The 19,555-nt window shown below is 45.2% G+C and overlaps 2 protein-coding genes across 3 annotated transcripts in view; one reads left to right on the top strand and one right to left on the bottom strand.

Moving 5' to 3' along the window:
• Positions 1 to 19,555, top strand: part of B4GALT6 (beta-1,4-galactosyltransferase 6) — a 123,810-nt gene that overhangs the window by 65,700 nt on the left and 38,555 nt on the right. Inside the window, exon 9 of one of the 2 annotated variants that reach the window (XR_010378662.1) lies at positions 2,082 to 2,425. The exons of the other annotated variant lie outside the window; for it this stretch is intronic. The gene's annotated coding sequence lies outside the window, so the exon portion shown is untranslated. The remainder of the gene's footprint in view (positions 1 to 2,081; positions 2,426 to 19,555) is intronic. 2 annotated transcript variants of the gene reach the window in all.
• TTR (transthyretin) lies at positions 3,069 to 10,073 on the bottom strand. Its single transcript, XM_010977243.3, has 4 exons — positions 9,968 to 10,073; positions 8,981 to 9,105; positions 6,385 to 6,520; positions 3,069 to 3,322 (listed from the first exon to the last, which is right to left on the bottom strand). Exons 1-4 carry the CDS (start codon positions 10,034 to 10,036, stop codon positions 3,215 to 3,217), a joined length of 438 nt encoding a protein of 145 aa, XP_010975545.1. The 5' UTR covers positions 10,037 to 10,073; the 3' UTR covers positions 3,069 to 3,214.

The following is a 19,555-nucleotide window of genomic DNA, read 5'->3' on the forward strand; positions in this document are numbered from 1 at the left end:
AGTGTCAGGTGAGTCCAAACTGAGGGTAATTCCACAAAATAACTGATCAGTACTCTCCAAGGGGGTCAAGGTCATTGGGGGAGCAGTTTCTCGCTGTCAAAACTAATTGGGAACCTACGGAATACTGTGGCAGATCTGTCTCTCTGCCTTTCAGAGCGTACAAAAGCTTCCTGCATGGTTTTGGGCGAATTACTTAACTTTCTGTATCTCAGCTTACTTATCTCCAAAAAGCCTCCCAAACTTAGCATTCAGTGATTCTATCACCTTCACCTGACCTACCCATCCGCCTTTCCCCCCATGATTTCTTAACCATGTGTCTGACAACCCAGTTACCCGCCTGCTCCTTGCAATAATCACACGGACTTCCACCAAGGTACCTTGGCTGATGTGGTTTTCTACAACTTAAACAACTGTTTCTCTATCGGTCACATCTACTTCTCAAATACAACTCGTAATATCTTGAATATACACAGCTTTTATAAATCCATATTAAATAAACGGGCCCACTGTATAATATGGCTAAATGATGTGGACATGCAGTTCACAAAAGAGGTTCAACTGGCTTAAATATGAGACAATATGTTCAGCATCACTAAGTGAAAAAAGAAATTGAAATAAATATCGAATGTCAATTTCAACCTTCAGAATGGGAAGAATTTCAGTGAATACAAACGCAGGATAAAACTTGGAAGGATCCCATAGGGGGCTATATTAGTTTCCCAGGGGTGCAGTAGCAAGGTACCCCAAATCCAGTGGCTTGAAATAACTGAAATCTATTGTCTCACGGTTCTGGAGGTTTGAAGTCCAAAACTGAGGTATCAGCAGAGTCATACTCCTTCTGAAACTTGCAGGAGAGAGTTCTTCTGTTGATGGATGTCAGTCCTTGGTGTCCTTGGCTTGTAGTCACATCACTCCACTCTCTGCCTCTTGCCAAGCTCTAACTGGCTGTGTAAAGGGAGTGAGAAATTTGAAGAGCGTGAAACGTAGGTTTGGACTATGTAACGTGTACCGAGTTTCCCCACAAATATATGTGGTTAAAATCACCTCCTCTGATTCTGTTCAGTGAGGTCAGCAAGTCCTTCTTCCGTGTATATTAGGTTAATTCATATCAAATTGCCATTTTTGTAGATTAATTGGTCAAGTATTAACAATTTCATAGGATTCAGTCTAATACCTACAATGATCATATTCCTCACTGACTTGCCTGCTCATAGAACACGACTTTCTGTTTGGCTGTTGTTAAATAGCTTTGGATTTTTATAATCCAAGCAGTTTGAAAATCTGAATCATATATATATATATACACACACACACATACACACACACACACACACACATTATATATATATATATATAGTATTGAATGTAATGTAACTTTTTCTTGGTATCAGTGAACTTAAGCTTGTCCGTTGAAATCAACTAACTCAGATTGACTTTCAGTTTAATGTTCAGCCTTCTTTTTCCTTTCTGAATTCCATTGACTTTCTGGAAGCTACTTAGCATCTTGGCATAAAGTAGAACTTGCCCAGTGCCTGACAGTCCTCTGTCCACGCAGCTTCCACTGAAATGATCGTTTCCTCCTTTGCTCTTCATTGTTATGTGTTTTGAATCTGAAATGTTAGGTAAATTTGAATGTGGAGGAAAATGGAAAGACTGATTAGGTGTGTTTAGGCTTAATCCTTGGGTCTAGCACAGGGGTTCCTGGAGAATCCTCATTGGAGACTAGGCACAAGAAGTAATGACACGGAGGGCTGTTGATGGCAAGGCTCCCATCAGTGAATCCATATTGTCTAGAAGATAAATTCACATCTCCAAAAGGTGGCAGGTAAAGCGAGCCTCCACTCCAGCCTCATTTCCCACCACTCCCAACCCTCCTGTGACCGAGATGGTTGTTGACCAACACAGATTAGCGCTTTTTTCCAGGATGTAGAGTTGTCCTGGGAAATGCCTCCCAGCCAGGAACCACACTGCTCAGTGCATGTGAATGCGACCATGTGACTAGTTCTAGCCCATGAAACGTCTGTGGGAATCATGTCACACTTCAGCACAAAGGGGGCCAATACCATACTTTCTTCCTCCAGTCTGCTAACTAGGTGTTCCTTGAGGCCATAAAAGAAATCAAACTGGGGCCCTGAGTCACCACTGGGAGGAAAGCCACCTTGAGAGTCACCAGACCAGAACTTCTGCATTGGACTTGGCACAAGGGACAACTCAACTTTGTGTGAAGGCACCAAGATTTGGGGGTGTTTGTTGTAGCAGTACAACCCTGTCCACCTCGATACCCACTACGAGTCAACATTCTGAACCACCATCTCTTCCCTCAACTCATCACGCTGTTTCACCTGGCCTCCCCTTGCAGTCTACACTGTCTGCCTACAATACCTCCTCCTTTTCTACCTGATAAACCGCTGACAGTCAATGTCAAGTAAGTGCTGTTTACGCTGCGTCCTTCTCTGAATGAATTTTGGGTTAGTCTAAGTGAATTCAGAGTGTGCGGGCTCTCTGATTACACCCCTTAGTCAGCTGACGGTGGGGTCCAGTTGTTCTGAACAGGATTAGAGAGCCTGAGTCCCTGCTGGTCTGTCCTGGTGGAGACATACTGCTACCGCAGTTTGTAAAGCACTCAAAGGAAGAAGGTCCTTGGAATTTTTGCTCTTTGCTCAGATTTAGAGGGAAAAAAAGCTTTCTTATTTTCAGAATGTGTGTGTGTTTTTTTTAAAGCACCCTATCTTTTTGTTTGTTTTTTTGGGGGGGGGTCATTAGGTTTACTTATTTTATTTATTTATTAAATGGAGGTACCGGAGATTGAACCCAGGACCTCATGCATGCTAAGCAGTGGCTCTACCACTGAGCTACACCCTCCCCCCTAGAATGTGTGTTTTTAATGGCTACTGACCACGTGGAATGCATGCTTAGCTTGAAAGACATTGGAAATTTAGATTTCCCTGAGAGTCCAGCCAGGGACTTTTTGGACTTCCTTTGCTTCTCTGTAAAATTTGAATTTTTTTTTTTTTTTTTGGAGAGGACAACCAGGGAATAAAAGAGGAAGGTTCCAATGAAATGGGAAATGCTTTAATAAGAATGTTTTTATTGTCTCTGCCCGAGTTTCTAACATAGTTTAGGAAGTGAAAACACGGCTTTAATAAAAATGCAATACTATCGGTTGCACGAAATCCTGTCCCTCATCCTTCGGATCCGCGGGAGGAGGCGCCCCTCACTCCTTGGGGCCGCTGACCAGGGCGGTGGTGGAGTAGGAGTAGGGGCTGAGCAGCGCGGCGATGGTGTAGTGCCGGGGCCCCGAGTCGTTGGCCGCGAACACCACCTGGGACAGAACACACAGAGCACCGTTTCTCACACAGCCCAGCACGTGAGCCCCGGCCGGAGAGCCCGCTGCAGGTCTGGTGCCAAAGGAATCATTTTTATTTTCTTGTTTTGTTTTCTGAAACAGTGTGAACAAAAGGCAAAAATCCAAATACACTGGCAAGCGAAGCCGTTGGAGCCTCGTGCAGCCCTTTCAACAGGATTCTTCACTCCCATCTGTAGAATCAGGCCTCTCTCTCTCTCTTTCTCTTTTTTTTTTTTTTTCTTTGCAAATTTACACTAAAGGTCAGGGTGGCTTTAGCCTGACCGAGGAAAATCACAGAGATCCTAAATACTTGTGCCCGTTTTGCAGGTTTTGGAAAAATGCGGAGAGAATGTAGAAACTGGCATTCAGTGCCCAGAGGCAAAGAATTGTGGCAGCCAACCCTGCTACAGATTTAGAGACCTGGGATTTTATAGCCAGAAGGGAGCCCATTTTACAGATGAACAAACCAGACCTCTGAGTCTAACCCACGTGTAGGCAGTGACAGAGCCAGACTTGCAGTTAAGGCTCCTGTCTTCAAACCCGGAGATCTTTCTGCCACTATTCCTTTGCATTTTCTAACATGAAGAAGTATATTTTTGTGTATCTAAGAAGCAATGAAATTCGGAATAAAAGCCTTACCGGGTTCTATGTATGATACAAGCAGGGTGTGGAAGATGGTGTTGGAGTTCTGAAACACACACGTGTGTCGGAGCCCACGTAAGCTTTGCAGTTGGGCAGACTGTCTATCGAAGTGTTATTCCGGCTACTCACACACTTTAGGCAAACTCAGTAGGGCTCCTGACATTCAGGGGCTGGGATAGTCTAGGTGCCCGGAGTGAGGCAAGAAGAGATAAATTTGGTTCAGGAGAGAGATGGAGAGCAGTGAGGTGTTTACTTTCACTTATTCTGTATACAAGCCCTGGCTTGAGCTTTGAACACCCCCTGGATAAGTACCTTTTTTTAAAACATGGAAAAAGGAAACCTTGATTACTTGAGGACACGTGAGAAAAAAAATCTGACTGAACCACGTGAAGAACAAAAATAGCATTAGGGCAAGAAGAGGTGAGAATCACTTAAGAATCTCTCTGAAGCAGAAGGGGCATCTCTTAAAGGTCAGTTTCTGGAAGCAACTCAGGAAAATTTCTTATCTCTTGTAGTGACATGGGCCTCCAGCCTCATTTGCTTCTTTCCTAAAAATGGTAAATGGCATCATCTGTGCCCCAAAATCCATGAAGTGAGGAGGACTAATAGTTTCAAAGAAAATCTCCTAACTGTTGTCTAATTTGGTCACCTGGGGTCATCGGCCAAGGAGGAGACCAGAGCTGAAGGGTAGAGATGTTCTGGAAGGTTCTCATCAGAAGAAGCTGGCAGGAAAGGAACTCATGGCTGAACCCACCGCACACCCACCAGCCACCAGAGCGAGGCACTGGGATTCGTGCCTGATGGCTGGTGCTCGCTGTCATTCCCCCTGTCCACTCAGGCTCCAAGTCGGGCTCACGGTCCTGCCTACTGGGTCTTCCTTCAGCCCCTTCCCCTCCATTCCGAGGGCAGGGATGTGTTTTCACCTCTGAATCTCTAGCTTCTAGCAGAGTGCTCAACACATAGAAGGTTTTTATTTTTTAAATGTTTGTTGAACGAATATTAAAAGAGGGAAGGGCAGACAAGGAAGCTAACATCTAATCATAGGAATAGCACATCATGGGCAGGACAGCACTGGATCTTCTCAGATGGTCTCATCAGGCTGAGACCAGGGCGGACAAGGACCATGGGGAGGCTGCTCTGATGGTGCTCCAGACCTGGGAGTCTAGGGGTGCAGGTTTTGTGCTGGGCGCCATCTAGACCCTTCACCCACCTAGGATGGGGGCTCCGTATCTTGCTGCCTGGCTGAGAAGTAGCCAGAGACATGCTTCTCAGTAGACAGGGCTCCCATGGTGACCTGAGGGCCCCAAAAGTCAAACAGGCCCCTACAGTTTCCCTGGCAACCCCGTCTACTGAAAGAACCATTTTCTGGCAACTGAAAGTCTCATCCGTGACTAAGCCAGAGAGAATGGCTCCTTTTCACGCCGAGCTATTTTTGATGCTGTTAGTTGATCTTTAACTCTGAGCAGCACGTCTGGATTCTATTTCCATGGCAGCCATCTGTTTGAAATGATGTAAGGAATCACAGGCAAGGAAGAGGTAGGGGGACCGGGCCCGTGGATAACTCTGAGGTTCCCACTGCCTCACAAGCAGAGCAACAGAGTGTGAACCAGGGGTCCCGATGTGGCTTGATGATGGTGACGACTTTCCCTTGGGCTTCTCATGGGAAGGAAGCTGAGGCCCCCCTGAGACTAAAGCCAGGCTGGGCTTGGGTGGTAAACAGCACTGCTCCTCCCTTCACTAGCCCTGTGACCTTGACAAGTTACCGAGAGTCCCTGTGCCTCACTGTCTTCCTCTGTAAAATGAGGGTATTAACAGGACTGACCCCTATGGGCTGTTTATGAAGATTAAATAGGTTTAATATAGAAAACAGTGCCTGGCACGTGGTAGAAGTTTGCTCAATATTACCCATTGTGTTGACATCATTATTTTGAATTTACTGTCTCTCTATATACGCATTGTCCAAAATCACCTACCAAACCTCTGGAAGCCAGATGTATTTTGGAATGAAAAAGTTTTCAGATTTTTGAGACATAAAATGATGCATCTGCCTTTTGTTGCATGTTACCCTTTGTGGGAGGCTGGAAGGGCTGCCTGATGCTAGTAATCCAATATATTAATATTTCTTCAGCAGACAAACAGTCGGATTCAGGGAATGGATGAAGACTCTAAACAGCGTCTTCTAAGTTCAGGACATGTTACTACACGGGTTTTCACTAAACCTAGAGAAAAAGTTTGCTTTTCAGAGTTTGGTGGATTTCTGATTGTAGAAATAGGGAAGGGTCTAGTCCAGTATTTTCCTTCTGACTTTAACACAGTATGCAAAGTACAAGAGGTGCATTTCCTGGGATTAAAAACAAACAAAAATAGAAAGCCAGCTCAAGCACCCACATACTCACCTCTGCATATTCGTGGAACGGGGAGATGCCAAGTGCCTTCCAGTAAGACTTGGTGTCTAATTCCACTCTGTATACCCCTTCTACAAATTTGTCATCTGTTGTGAGTCCATGGAGCTCTCCAAATTCACTGGTTTTCCTAGAAGGTGCAAAAGTCCAGGTTACGTTAGGCATCGAGGGAATAAATACCAGGGCAAGATGACACCACACACACACACACAAACACACACACACACACACACTCTCAGGCACACACATACTCATACATGCAGTGTGTGATAAATATATATATACATTTTTTTTTCCTCAACCAGGTCAGGACAGGGAAACTTCTAGTAACTGTCTAAAATTAACTGACAGGAAATTTGTCAGAAATGCTTCCAAAGGCTCATTAGAGATTTTTTTGTTTTATGAGAACAAAGTACAGGTATGATGTTTCACTTCAAAGAGTCACTGCGGTTCAGGGTTGGTGTTTGGCTGAAGGTTCACGACCACCCCTGGAAGTGGCCACCAGCCACTCTGACTCTGCAGGTCCCCACGACGTCAGGGTCTCCTCTCCGCTGGGGCGGGAGGGTATCTTCCAGGGACCGTGTCGTGTGTGGACACACAGAGGGGAGCTCAAAGTACGATGAGAAACCTGTATCTGACTCGTACATTTCATAATTAATCCGCTTGGTAACTCTTTGCCAACAACAAATAACTACGCAGTCTTTTTTTTTTTTTTAACTTGGTAATTTCTGTTTCCATATGAGTGTCTGCCAGATAGCTGATGTGCAAAATCGCTCTCCGTTAGACTGTAAACACTAAGACAGATAAACCTGGAAGTGGTCCTTACTGACTCTGACCATTTCCCTCCCACTGTCTTCTCTTCCGGGAAGAAAATATTTCATTTCCCTTTTTTTTGTCTTTTCATCAGAAAAAAGATTTCCCACACACATCTGAATGGTTTTGGCATCTATTTCTATCTCTCGCTTTGAATATTCTCTTAACTGCTTCCCAGAGCGTGCTCGGCATTTTATGTCAACGTAAATGAATTAACAAATAAAAACTCGGTTGAAACCACACTAAAGATAATGGTTGGAGGGTGGGGAGTGTAGCTCAATGGTAGAGTGCATGCTTAGCATGCACAACGCCCTGGGTTCAACCCCTAGTACCTCCATTAAAAGAATAATTTAAAAAAACATTAAAAATTAAATTTAAAAATATTTTAAAAAGTGGTCTTCCCAATGATGGGTGAAGAATCATCATGTGGTTCTTGGGATTCAATTAAAACCCAAAGAAACTCTCTCCCCAGGAGACATAAACACTTTGCAGTATTACTTAGTGCTGAAGGTTTCTTGGTTGTTCATTCTTTTAGTAGTTGGCTTAGATTTACTAATATGCACTTGCTTTGAAGCTTCTGCTAGTGGAGGTGAGAAAACTCCATGTAAGTTATTAAGCAGCCGATGAGGTGCGAAGTCAATTTGGCACCCGGCGGTGGGTGACTGCGGGCTGCTCTGCCACTGCGCTTTGTATGGAGTGTCCTTCTCTTCTGTGCCCTCTCCTATGCAGCTCGGCAGCCCCCAGCCTTACAGAGTGGATGCTCCACAAGTGTTTGCTTGCCAAAGCCCTGGACCCTGGCTGATCTGGATAAACTACAGACAGCCACCTCATCCTCATCCAGGCCATTCCTCAGTTCCTCCCCTTCATTAACACATGAACACAATTTCTCCATCTCTCCACCTTTCCACGACAGGGACTGACAGTTGAGTGTTTTGCAGGGGCATCGAGGAATCTGTGGACCTACTGAAATTACACACACATTTTTGTATGTGTGTATATGTGCATTTTTTCCAGGTGTGGAGTTCCTACTTTTCATCACTCTTTTCAAATGGATTGTGACCCACAAAGGTGGTGCTGCAGTGGGGAGGAGGGAGCTGCCCAAAATGCTGATCAGCCTCCTTGTCCCTCCCAGCTGAGTGAGGCAAGAGGGCATCCTTCTTATGGCCCATTTTCAATCTACTTGGAGATTCCCTTTTTTTCTTTTTATTGAAGTGTAGTCGACTTAGTGTTGTGTTAGTTTCTGGTGTACGGTATAGTGATTCAGCTAGACATACATATATATTCTTTTTTGTCTTTTTAAAATTATTTGGGGGGTAACTGAAGTTTTAATTAATTAATTAATTTTTAATGGAGGTGCTGGGGATTGAACCCAGGACCTTGTGCATGCTAGGCATGCGCTCTACCAGTTGAGCTATACCCTCCCCCTATATATTCGTTTTCATTATCAGTTACTACAAGCTATTAAATATAGTTCCCTGTGCTATATCCTAGGACCTTGTTGTTTCCATCACTTGTATGTGGAATCTAAAAAAATGACACAAATGAACTTACTCACAAAACAGAAACAGACTCACAGACAAAACAAACGTATGGTTACCACAGGGGCAAAGAGGCAGGGAGGGATAAAATAGGAGTTTGGGATTAGCAGATATGAACCACTATACACAAAATACTTGGAGATTCTTTAGTGAGTGGTGCGAGCCCCTTTCTCTAACAAGCGGTGGGAAAACAGTCAGATGGAGCCAGATCCCTCGCCTAGGTAGGAGGGGCAGCTTACCCAGAAGCAAAGGGCTCCCAGGTCTCGTCAGCAGCCTTTTTGAACACTTTCACGCCCACGTTCGCAGCAGGACTGCCTTGGACGGCATCCAGGACTTTGACCATCAGAGGACACTTGGATGGACCCTGGGCCGAGAGAAGACAAGTGACAACCAAGTTGGTAAGAGTGACAGGACGCACCCCTTGTGGTGTCAGAAATCTCTGAGCAAGGCAGGAAGTGCACTCGAATTCCATTTCCAGCAACAGACGTGTTGACAGTGAACGAGCTTCCCTGACTCGGGGTAACACAGACCGGATTGTTCCCCAAGAAAGAGTGGTTTCAGCCTCCGGACACGCTGCGCCCGAGCGGGGGCGTGTAGAATGAGTTTGATGGGAGAAAATAGGTCCTCTGAGAACGGCTGCTTTGTTAAGCCTCGTCGTTTGAGTGGAATTACTGAAAAGAAGTCACGCGCCAAAGACCAAATAGTTTTTCCTGAGAGCGTATCAGTCGGTAGTTGCTGTAGTAACTCCCTCTTCCTAGTTGTTGTAAAATGATGTCAGATGATGTCATGACTCACCTAACAGTGTTAGTTAATTCTTCCAGGGGACTTAAGAATTAGACATCTGCCTAGAATGTGGTCCCCTCAGCCTTTCAGAGACTAATTGCTACATACTTTTTGATTAGCGAAAACGAGGTCAACTTTGTCAAAGGTGAGCTTCTGAAAACTCAGTAGTAACAGAGTCTGGAATGTTTGATCTTCATTTCTACCATCTATCTGGGGAAACTGAGGCACCGTTTCAAACCTGATCCGCCAAAGTCGTAGAGATGAGCGCCCAGGATCCAAGCCCTAGTTCAGAGAGCTCTGCATAACTGATTTTTTTTTTTTTTGAAGTTTGAATCAATGATGTTTAAAAATAGATTCTGGGTGCCCCCGGCCCTACTCACAAAAGCAAGAAGTCACTTCTTCAGCTAGAAGTGTGAAAGGACTTCAAAGAATCGAACACTCACCGCAGGGCCCGCCTCAGACACAAATACCAGTCCAGCCAGGCAAAGGAGGAACAGCCGGTGGGAAGCCATCCTGCCAAGAACTGGTGGGTCTCTGTGAAGGCTGCTCCCAGCGCCAGGCTTTTATAGTCTCGTGGCCCCAGCCAGGATGTTGATCCCTGCCAACCTGCCTCCAAACCTGCTGATTCTGATTATTGACTTAGTCAACAAAGGGACAATAAGTAACCCACACAAATATGAACCTTGCCTAGAGAGATTAACGCGTCAGAACACTCGCTCTATGAAATATTCTTAACGGGTCATTTGACCAACTAGATCCTCAAAACAAAACAACAAAACCAAACAAGAATATTCTTCTCCCTGCTTGGCTGGAGGCAGCCACATTCTTGGGAATCTGTTTTCTCCCTTAATCTACTTCTATGCCTGTTTTCTGTTGTCTATACATTTTATCACTCGTTTTAGATGATAGATGCAAACTGTAATCATTTATTTCACACGGAATGACATTTGGTCGCATAGGCTTGAATAGAGTGCATCAAAAAACATCCCTGCACTTGGTGTATGTCCACGAGGCAAAAGGAAAAAACCTCTGGAAGTGTTTCCATTAAAAAAACCCCTATATTTCAGCCAAACTAAGTCATTTGGAAGCTTAGCTTAGCAATTTCTCCACGACTTTTGGGTTCTTTTGAGACAAGGTCCTTGACCTAAGGAATAATGACACATTTTAAAGCGTGAAATACAGAGAACCTGAAATACAGAGAACTGAAACACAGAGAACCAGATTTTTTTTTGCAGCTTCTCCTGTACTGAGTGTTTAGAAACCAGACTACTCAGCTGGCTTTGGTCAGAACCAAATTTCTGAAAGGAAGTAGAGATCACTGTGAGAGCTAGAAGCCACGTGTTGGTAACAGATTCTCTTTCTCCTGGCCAACTTACAAGTCTAGGAATTATAATCATTAGATGATTCCCTGATCAAGCAGCAACTCTTGGGTGTGTGTGTGCACAAATGAGTATGTGGCTTTCTCTATGGGTTAAGACAATTTTGTCCTGATAGCGACATATATGTAGGAGATGCAGAGAAGACAGACAAACATTTTGGACAATCACACGTCAAGGGGGAGTCCAGTTTGGAGCACTGAGAGCTGGGGGAGCATTCTCATAGCTGACGGTCAGGTTGGAAGAAACTGGACGAGAGATCACGAAGGACAAGGGCTTTCGGGGAGTGGTGGAGGGGCAGGAAGGCAATCCAGGAATATGGAAATGGGCAGGGGAAGACCTGGGGAGAGTGAACTGACCACAGGAAGGCAACAATGAGCAAATCCAGTTCAGAGCATAGCCAGGAATGGAACCTTAGAGCCGTAGAGTCTGACTCTGACGTGGTCCTGAAAAGAGGTTTGAGTCTGAAGTTAAATGATCTGAGTCCTAATTCTCTTGCCCAGTTCCCCAGATGACCGTCTCTGAATTATTTAATCTCTCAGATACTCAGTGTACCCGTCTGTAAAATGGAAATATCTACTTTTCTACTTCAAAGAGCTATTCTAATAACTTTTATTATGAGATGATATAAAAGCTCTTTGTAGCCTGTAAACCACTGTTCTGGTATAAAGTAGCATTATGATTTAGTTCGCCTTTGCAACGGAGAGCATCCTTTCTCTCCCGTCTTTCATGTTTTGCCATCCAACATTCTCCTGACTATTTCCCAGTATTTCCCAACGCTCAGAACTTGGATGGAGAGTCTGTTTTCTGTGAGTCTTACCATTTGAATTTTCTCTCATACCCCAAGTCAGTCTTCCATCTCTGCCTCTTAGTGCTGCTTCTGTCAAAACCTAGAAGTGTCTCCAGTACACATTGTGAACTGGCAGCCCTGAGCTGCCAGCAGCCCAGAGACAAGTTACTGTTGGCCTGAGGAATGTTTCTTTAAAAAATTGTGAAATAGTTGTTAAAATGAAAAATTGAGACATGTTGCATAAAGACATGGATTTCTGGCCTCTCTTGAGAAATTGGAAAAGAATGTGGCACTAGTCAGCGGACTCGTGCTCTCAGACGTTACAGCGCCCTGGGCTCCCCTTTGCCTCTGAGGTTAGGTCACATTTCTAGCGGCCCTCGAGTGCTTGAGATTCCTCTCCTTACACATGTCCTGTTTCCTTCATCTGCATTCTTTCCCGGACCCTTGGAAATGTGAGTTTGAGATGGCTGGTCTTCTGACGGCCATTTGAGTGGTGAGCGACAGCTTCTTTTCTACTTGCGAAGTAGACATTCCCACGTCTTTGAATGATTCCTTTTCAGACACACTCCTAGAATCCTTTTCCACCAGGAACTTCCTCCTCTGACATACTCGCATTGGTCAGTGTTTCTCTTCAAATACACGTGCTTCAGGTGGAATCAGGCCAATACATTGGACTTTGAGGCTGTCACTGTCTTTGGAAGGCACTCTGCTGTGAATGATACATCACGAGTACATCCAGGACTGCAGTAGCCGTGACCACAACTCCTCATCAGAGCACTACCCATCAGGTCCTCTTGGTCACAATGATCTAAAATCACCATACAGCATTCATCACCTGTGCTTTTGTCATTTATGAATTTTATCTTATTTCATTTTCACAGTTATTGAGGTATAATTGACAAATGCAATGGTAAGATATTTAAAGTGCATATGGTGGTGATTTGATATATGTATACATTGTGAAAGAATTCCCACCACCTAGTTAAATAACACACTCATCACCTCACATATTTATCTTCTTTTGGGGGGGGGGAGGGGTGAAAACATTTAAATTCCACCCTCTTATCAAATTTCAATGATACTATACAATGTTATCAACTATGGTCACCACTTTTTATATGAGATTTTCAGACCTTATTTATCTTATGGCTGAAAGTTTGTATGCTTTAACCAATCTCTCCTCTATTTCTTCCACCCCCTGGCAACCACCATCCTACTCTCTGTTTCCATGAGTTCAACTTTTTAAGATTCCACATATGAGTGAGATCATACAATATTTGTCTTTTCTCTGTCTGGCCTATCTCACTTAACATAAAGCCCTCAAGTTCCATCCATATTGTTGCAAATGGCAGATTTCCCTTCTTTCTCATGGCTGAATAATGTTCCATTGTGTGGAACACACACAAATCTCCTTTATCCATTCATCCATAGGCAGATACTTAGGTTGTTCCCATATCTTGACTGCTGTGAATAATGCTCCAATTAACATGGGAGGAGGGAAGGCAGATGTCTCTTTAAGATCCTGTTTCATTTCCTTGGGATTCATACCCCAGAGTGCTGGATAATATGGTAGCTCTATTTTTAATTTTTTGAAGAACCTCCATACCGTTTTCCATAGTGGCTGCACCAATTTACATTCCCATCAATAGTACACAAGGGTTCCCTTTTCTTCACATCCTTGTCAGCATTTATTATCTCTTGTCTTTTTAATGGTAGCCATTTTCACCGATGTGAGGTGATAGCTTACTGTGGTTATCATTTATGAATTTTAACCTAAATACAGGACCTGTTTTTACCCTGATATTTCTCCTCCTGTTAATCCCCCCCCAACTCCATCCTATTGTCATAATCTAATAATTGATTCTAGAATTCACTGCATGAGCACACCCTCCAAGCCTTGTGCCCTTGGCCACTTGGACTCGCTTGCCTTCTGAACTGTCATTGATCTGGAAATTATGAATAAACTTTGAATTTGAACAAGACAAGGAGGTAGAGGGAAAGTGAAGCAATTCAGAGCCTCGGTAAGCATCCCGAATCTGTTGAATCATCAGTTATCTTACAGAGATAGAGATGATTTTTAATGCAAAGAAAGAGAGAACGTTGGCAGAGACCTGCAGAGCAAATGTGGATAATGTGAAGTGAAAATAAGAGAGTCCCAGGAGACGAAGCTTACGGTGTTTTAGGTGAGAGAAGAGCACGGCTGAGGAGGAAGGAAAAAACGAAGAGAGTGGGAATGCATTCTTGGTCAAGGGAATGCTTGTGTGGAGCCAGCGGCAATGACAAATACAAGAAAATTCCAACGGTTCTCGCCTGAGAGGCAACTGTGATGAAAGAGGGTTATAAGGATAAGCATAACCTCCCAAAGATAAGAGGGTCTGCCTTTCCGTGTTTCTATGAGTTTGTGAAAGCTGTTTTCGAAAGATGGTTACATGGGATCCACCAAGAGGGATGAATTAAGGTCTAGGGTCAACACATTCCTGGATCCCTAAATGTTTGCTCTAGAGGCTGTGTCCTGTAGAGCGAATTTCAGCGGCGGTAAGGATCCAGTGCCAGAAAAGAAAGGTGCATTAGTGAAACATTCACGCTATAAATTTTCTTTTAATAGCCGTGTACTGTTTTTCTTCACGTTCTGACCATGGGGCTGAAGCCTAGAGGTTTAATTGAGGTTAAAAAAAAAAAAAGACCAATTGGATGACAGTGTTTTTCCTTTTACTGCAGAATATTCAGTGGTTAATGAACAACTCAGGACTGCTCTTAGTTTAAGGTTCTTCTGCCCTCTCCCTTATAATGAACACGCCTATTTATTAATTTAAAAATATATCGGAGATGAACTCTTCTTCGTTTATTTTCTGAGGGTGCAAGTCAACTTCTAGCCAGTGACCTGCTGACCCTGAAATGCCCACTAATATTATTGTGAGTGAGCTGATTAGCCAGATTGGAGAGTGAGCTGGTCAAGTGTTTGGACTTGGTCTCCTGAGGGAGCTGGGGGTGAGTGGGGGTGACTGTGTTTTGGGGCCATGGATGATTACAGCCTTAAGAATTCAATTTTGTCAGCTCCCCATGAGGTGACTGAGCCCTGAGGGTTCCTTTAATGGGAAACAAATCACAAAAGACTCATTTTAAAATTGTAATACCAATTTAATTAATAGTCAGATGGTTGCTGAGTAAGTAGGGAATTAGAGACAGCCAGCTGGGCTCCGCCAGGAGACCCTGATCTCAGCAAAAGCCCCTCTTCCAGTGTCCACAATAGTAGAGTGGTAGTCGGGCTGGTGTGATGTCGCTGGTTTGGAAGGAAGGGATGGAGGCAACAGCAGTGCTAAGCAGGTGGAGGCAGAGGGACAGGGTGCTGACGATGGAGGGGCGAAAGTGATTCTCCACTTTAGAACCTGGGAGGCTCTCTGATGAAAGGCATAAAGCAGTGAGTCAAAACAGCAGTCAAGTAAGCTGAAGGTCTCCTTTATGGGAAGAGCCAGGATTTGAATATTTAAAGGCAGAGGCCAGGGAGACAAGGCAAGTTTAAGCCAAGTCACATGTCCCTACGCCCGCCATGCTTTCCTAAAACAAGGTCCTTCAGTGGATTTTCACCCGCTTTCTCCCCACCTCTTTCCTTCTTTTATGCCTGAAAATGAATTCACGTCACCCAAGGTGACACCTTTCTCCATCCTTTGTTCCAATCGCCACTAAAGAGTAGTCACTTCTTCTTTCTCATCACTTGGGGCAGTGATGACAGTCTAGTTTCGCCGCCACTTCCCTCTTATGCAATAGTTTTTACTCCAAAGGTTCTTGTCATCCGTAAACCCAGAAGTGTTCTGTCAGTCTTCCATTTGGTCATTCCCTCTGTCTGTGTAGGAACACCCTGCTCTGTTCTTTCTGGCCTGACTCATCTGTCCCCTGATCTCTTAACTCTCTGGGCATCCCAGTAACGCCTCCTGGGCTACCTGTCCAAATGTGAACCCCCCCACCTCCTCCCCTAGCCCACCACTCTTTCTCCAAGTGACATCACAATGCTCAATGGGTCAGGGCGAAAATTTCAGGAGATACATTTGAATTCTCCCCTTCTTTGGCACCAAACTTGAAAAAGCAATAGCAATTCTATTATATTCCAAAATATTTCCCCCATTTCTCACATTCTGCTTCCACAGCTGCCAATGGAATTCAAACCTTCACTGCTAATCCTGCCTTTTACAAGTATGCTTTAACTGGTCTCCCCCATGCTAATCTATTTTCCATATAATCTTTTCTATAAGCTACTGCCAGATTAATCTTCTTAATGCATAACTCTGATTACTTCACATCTCTCTTCCAAAGCTTTCTCTCACTCCCCACGGTCAGCTAGATGAAGTTGAGTGTCCTTTGCCTGACATTCAGAAGTGGCCAAGGCTTGGTTCGGCTCCATCTCCATTTACTGCCTACAGTCCTTCAGACACTAGCTGGACCTCGGACAGATCCTGTGACGTGTCCCCCTGGGCCCTCAGCCCTTCCTCATCCTGCAGACTGCCTGAAGGGGCAGAGCTTCCCAGAAGCTTTTAAGTATGAGAGGCAAACCCCTAGGGAGGGGTGAGACTTGAGGCAGAAGTTTCAGAAAGGAGGCGGGTTCAGTAACCTGGGGAAGTGACAACGAAGGCGGTGGTACAGAGAGAAAAGACCAGGTGAGAAAGAGTGACTGAGGTAGAAATAAGATTCTGGTGACATCAGGAACGGAAAATGGGGAAGAGGAAAGAGCCAAGGACTACGGAAGTATTTTAGCTTGGGAGGCAGTTTAGATGATAAAGTCATTGGCTTAGTGAGAAATATGAAGGAAAGTGAATCTAGCTTTGGACGTGTTGAGGTTAAGGGCTTGCTCTCCAGGCCTCCGTGTCCAGGTCACAGTTGGAAATGGCAGCCTGGGAGATGGAGATTGGGGGAAATCAGGCTGGAGATGGAGATTCAGGGTCACAAGCATGGGGGGTGGCTCCCGCACTTGGACATCACCATTGGTCATTAACAGTAAGACGTCTGAGGGGAGAACTCTGGGGGTAAAGCAACATTTAATGGATAATAAAAGGACGAGAAGCCTGAAACCGAGGTCTTTCCTAGGCCGGAGTTACCTCTCTCCTTTGACGTGCTTTGTACCTCTCTCAAACCTTTATGCTGCTCCTCGGAGCTGCCTGTTGTCACAGTTTCTTTCCTGGAGTGTTAGTGCCCCGAGAGCGGGAGCAGCGCCTTCTGATGGTCTGTGCAGGGCCACACACAGGAAAGGCCCAGTAAATGCTGACATGTCATTCAGCAAATGAAGGGAGGGTCACCCCCAGCAGCAGCTAGGTTTTGCTCTGTCTCTCGGTGAACCCACACCGGCATTGCCCTCCACACCCACTTTTGGCGCTTCAGGTGGCAGCTCAGTGATCTAACTGCTATTTCCCTCTGTGCCTGGTGGCACGTGCCCGACGGCGCCGGACTGAGCCTGAGCTCCATTTCTCCTTTCCTCCCGCTGTCTCCCCCTGGGTTATTTTCCAGGGACCTCTATCTGGCTTCTGCGTTTGTTTGAGGATTCATTTCTTCATTCATTGATTCCAAACTCAAATCTAAAACTCCTTTACGACGGTTCAGCAGGATGGGCAGAAGCCTTTTCCCCTGACATTTCATGGCCTCCAAACCACGCCTTGAAGACAATTTCACATCACTTACTGAGCCCAGAACAGATGTGGAAACTGGAGTGAACTGCTTGATGCTGAAGTTTTGGATAAATGTATTGTGTCTTTGGGGTAAAAGGAGAAATTCTTCCTCACCCTACGTACTAGATCAGTGGTTCTTAAAGTGTTGCCTCTAGACCAACAGTATCAACACTCCCTTGTCAGGAACTTGTTAGGACGTGTAAATTCTAGAGTCCCTTCCCTCCCCACGCCCCTCCCCCACATGAATCAGTGAATCTGAAACTCTGGAGTGGACCCCAACACCCTGTGCTTTAGCAGGCCCTCCAGGTGATTCTGACGTGCTCCAAAGTTTGAAAACCATTGTCTCAGATGTGACTCATGCTTAGGAGTGAGGTTGGGCCGTGTGCCCTAGATTCTTTAACAGTTCTGCCACCTCCTGGCTGGGTGACCTTGGCCAAGTTACTTAACCTGTCTGGGCCTTGGTTTGTTTTCAATAAGATCAATTTTTTGAGTCAGTTGATCATCAGCTTGAGTCACAGTATTCTAGGGTTCTGCAAACACCTACAAAGACAAAGACAACACAAATTGCCATGGGTTCAGTTAACCAGAGCTTCAGGGCTGGCTAGACACATTAGAAGGGCTAGGCTGGCTGGCGACCAGGTGCATGGCTACCTTTAGAGCCCCCCCAACCTTGCTAAGAAACAAATCCATTTGGCCAGGTGTCTATGAGGCAAATGAGAACCTCCTTGCCTCCCTGCCAAAGTTCTGCGATGAGAGAGGCTAAGCAAATGCCCCATGACACATGGCTACGGTTGAACCAGCGTCCCTTTAACTTGTCTAGAAAGAACTCTTTGCAGATATTAGTAGCTTAGGAAGGCTGATACATGAACAATGGTCACCCCAGACTTCAACAGGCGGAAGAATTCCCCGAAAGTGGCTTAGTGCTGCCGTGTGTTATTTACTCATGAATTCAGCAGAGGAGCTTACCCGTGAGTTCTCCATTTCAACAGTTTAAACTACAAGGTCTCTCCGACAATGAGCTCTGATTCCTCTAGAGAAGTAAACCATGTCCTTAGCTGCTTGTCTCATCCACACAAGTCTCCTGGAGCACAACTCAGCTTCTGTTCTTTTAACGCACATCCATGCCAACACTATAATTCTTCAGCTGGGACAAATATTTGCATAAAAAAACCAAAATGAACTTATCCATAGCTTTATTGGAGTCATGACTAACCCCACCTGGCCTTCTCCCCACTGCTCAGCTCTGAGAACTGCTCCAAAGTCATCACAAAGACCAGTGCTGTTGCCTGCTGATTTGGTCATAGGCACAGGGGCCGTCAGCTCGCAGCATTCACAGTCTCTCATCCCCACTCTTGGGGGTCCTGTGGGGCTGAAGGTGGCCCCCGAGACAGGTATGGTGCCCCACCTCGCACCAGGCCCCTCCTCAAGAGGCCCCCTCTGGCTTGGCTTCCATCTGCAGCCCTCACCAGCTGTCAGCATGGCGCCCGCACATGGACTCCAAATTGGTGACTCACCGCCCATTTTTTAAAAGGTCACAGATACAAGTAAATGGGACATGTCTGCTCATCTTTGGTTTTTGAAATCTCTTTCTTAGCAGGGCCAGTTGTGGGCATATTGATTTAAAAACTCAGCCGGGGCTCCTGTGTGAAGAAGGCAGTTTGAATTTTTGGTGCCACCACATTTTTTTAAGCCTTCCAAGCATCTCCCCATTTTTTATTCTAGGGCCGCCTCCAGGTCTGTCCACAACCGCCCTGGCTGTGAGGGCTGCTAGGCAGAGAGACAACATTTCTCTCGAGAGGCAACGTAGCATCGTAGAAAATGCATGAAATTTGGAGTCAGAAAATCTTGGTTTGAGCCTGACTTTGCCCTGCGCTAAGTGTTCTACCTGGGTTTTCTTACACAGCCTGCAAGGCTTAATGTCCTTATCTGCTAAACAGTGGTTAAGAATAGCCCCACCTGTCAGGGAGGAGTGAATGCAGTCGTGGAGACGGAGCACAGCACGGTGACTGGCACACAGTAATGCATAAGTGTTGGTCTAGTCGCAGGCGTGGACACGGGGGTTGGCAGGCCTGCCTTGATTTTGCCTTGATTTTGTTTAAGCAGTTTAAACTTTGGCTCTGTTTGTTGTGGATACGCTACAGAGAAGTTGCAAGCCCCTGGCTATTTCCAGGTCCCAGCTTTTAGGACAGGGATCACTATATCATAACTCGATTG

Source organism: Camelus dromedarius, chromosome 32 (assembly GCF_036321535.1).
Source record: "Camelus dromedarius isolate mCamDro1 chromosome 32, mCamDro1.pat, whole genome shotgun sequence".
In the NCBI taxonomy this organism is placed as follows: Eukaryota; Metazoa; Chordata; class Mammalia; order Artiodactyla; family Camelidae; genus Camelus; species Camelus dromedarius.

Coding starts and splice junctions, on each gene's coding strand:
- TTR (XM_010977243.3), bottom strand. CDS start 10,036: ATGGCTTCCCACCGGCTGTTCCTCCTTTGCCTGGCTGGACTGGTATTT. Junction 9,106..9,967: donor TGTCTGAGGCGGGCCCTGCG/GTGAGTGTTCGA, acceptor CTCTCGGCCCAG/GGTCCATCCAAGTGTCCTCT. Junction 3,323..6,384: donor CGTTCCACGAATATGCAGAG/GTGAGTATGTGG, acceptor GTTCTGTCCCAG/GTGGTGTTCGCGGCCAACGA.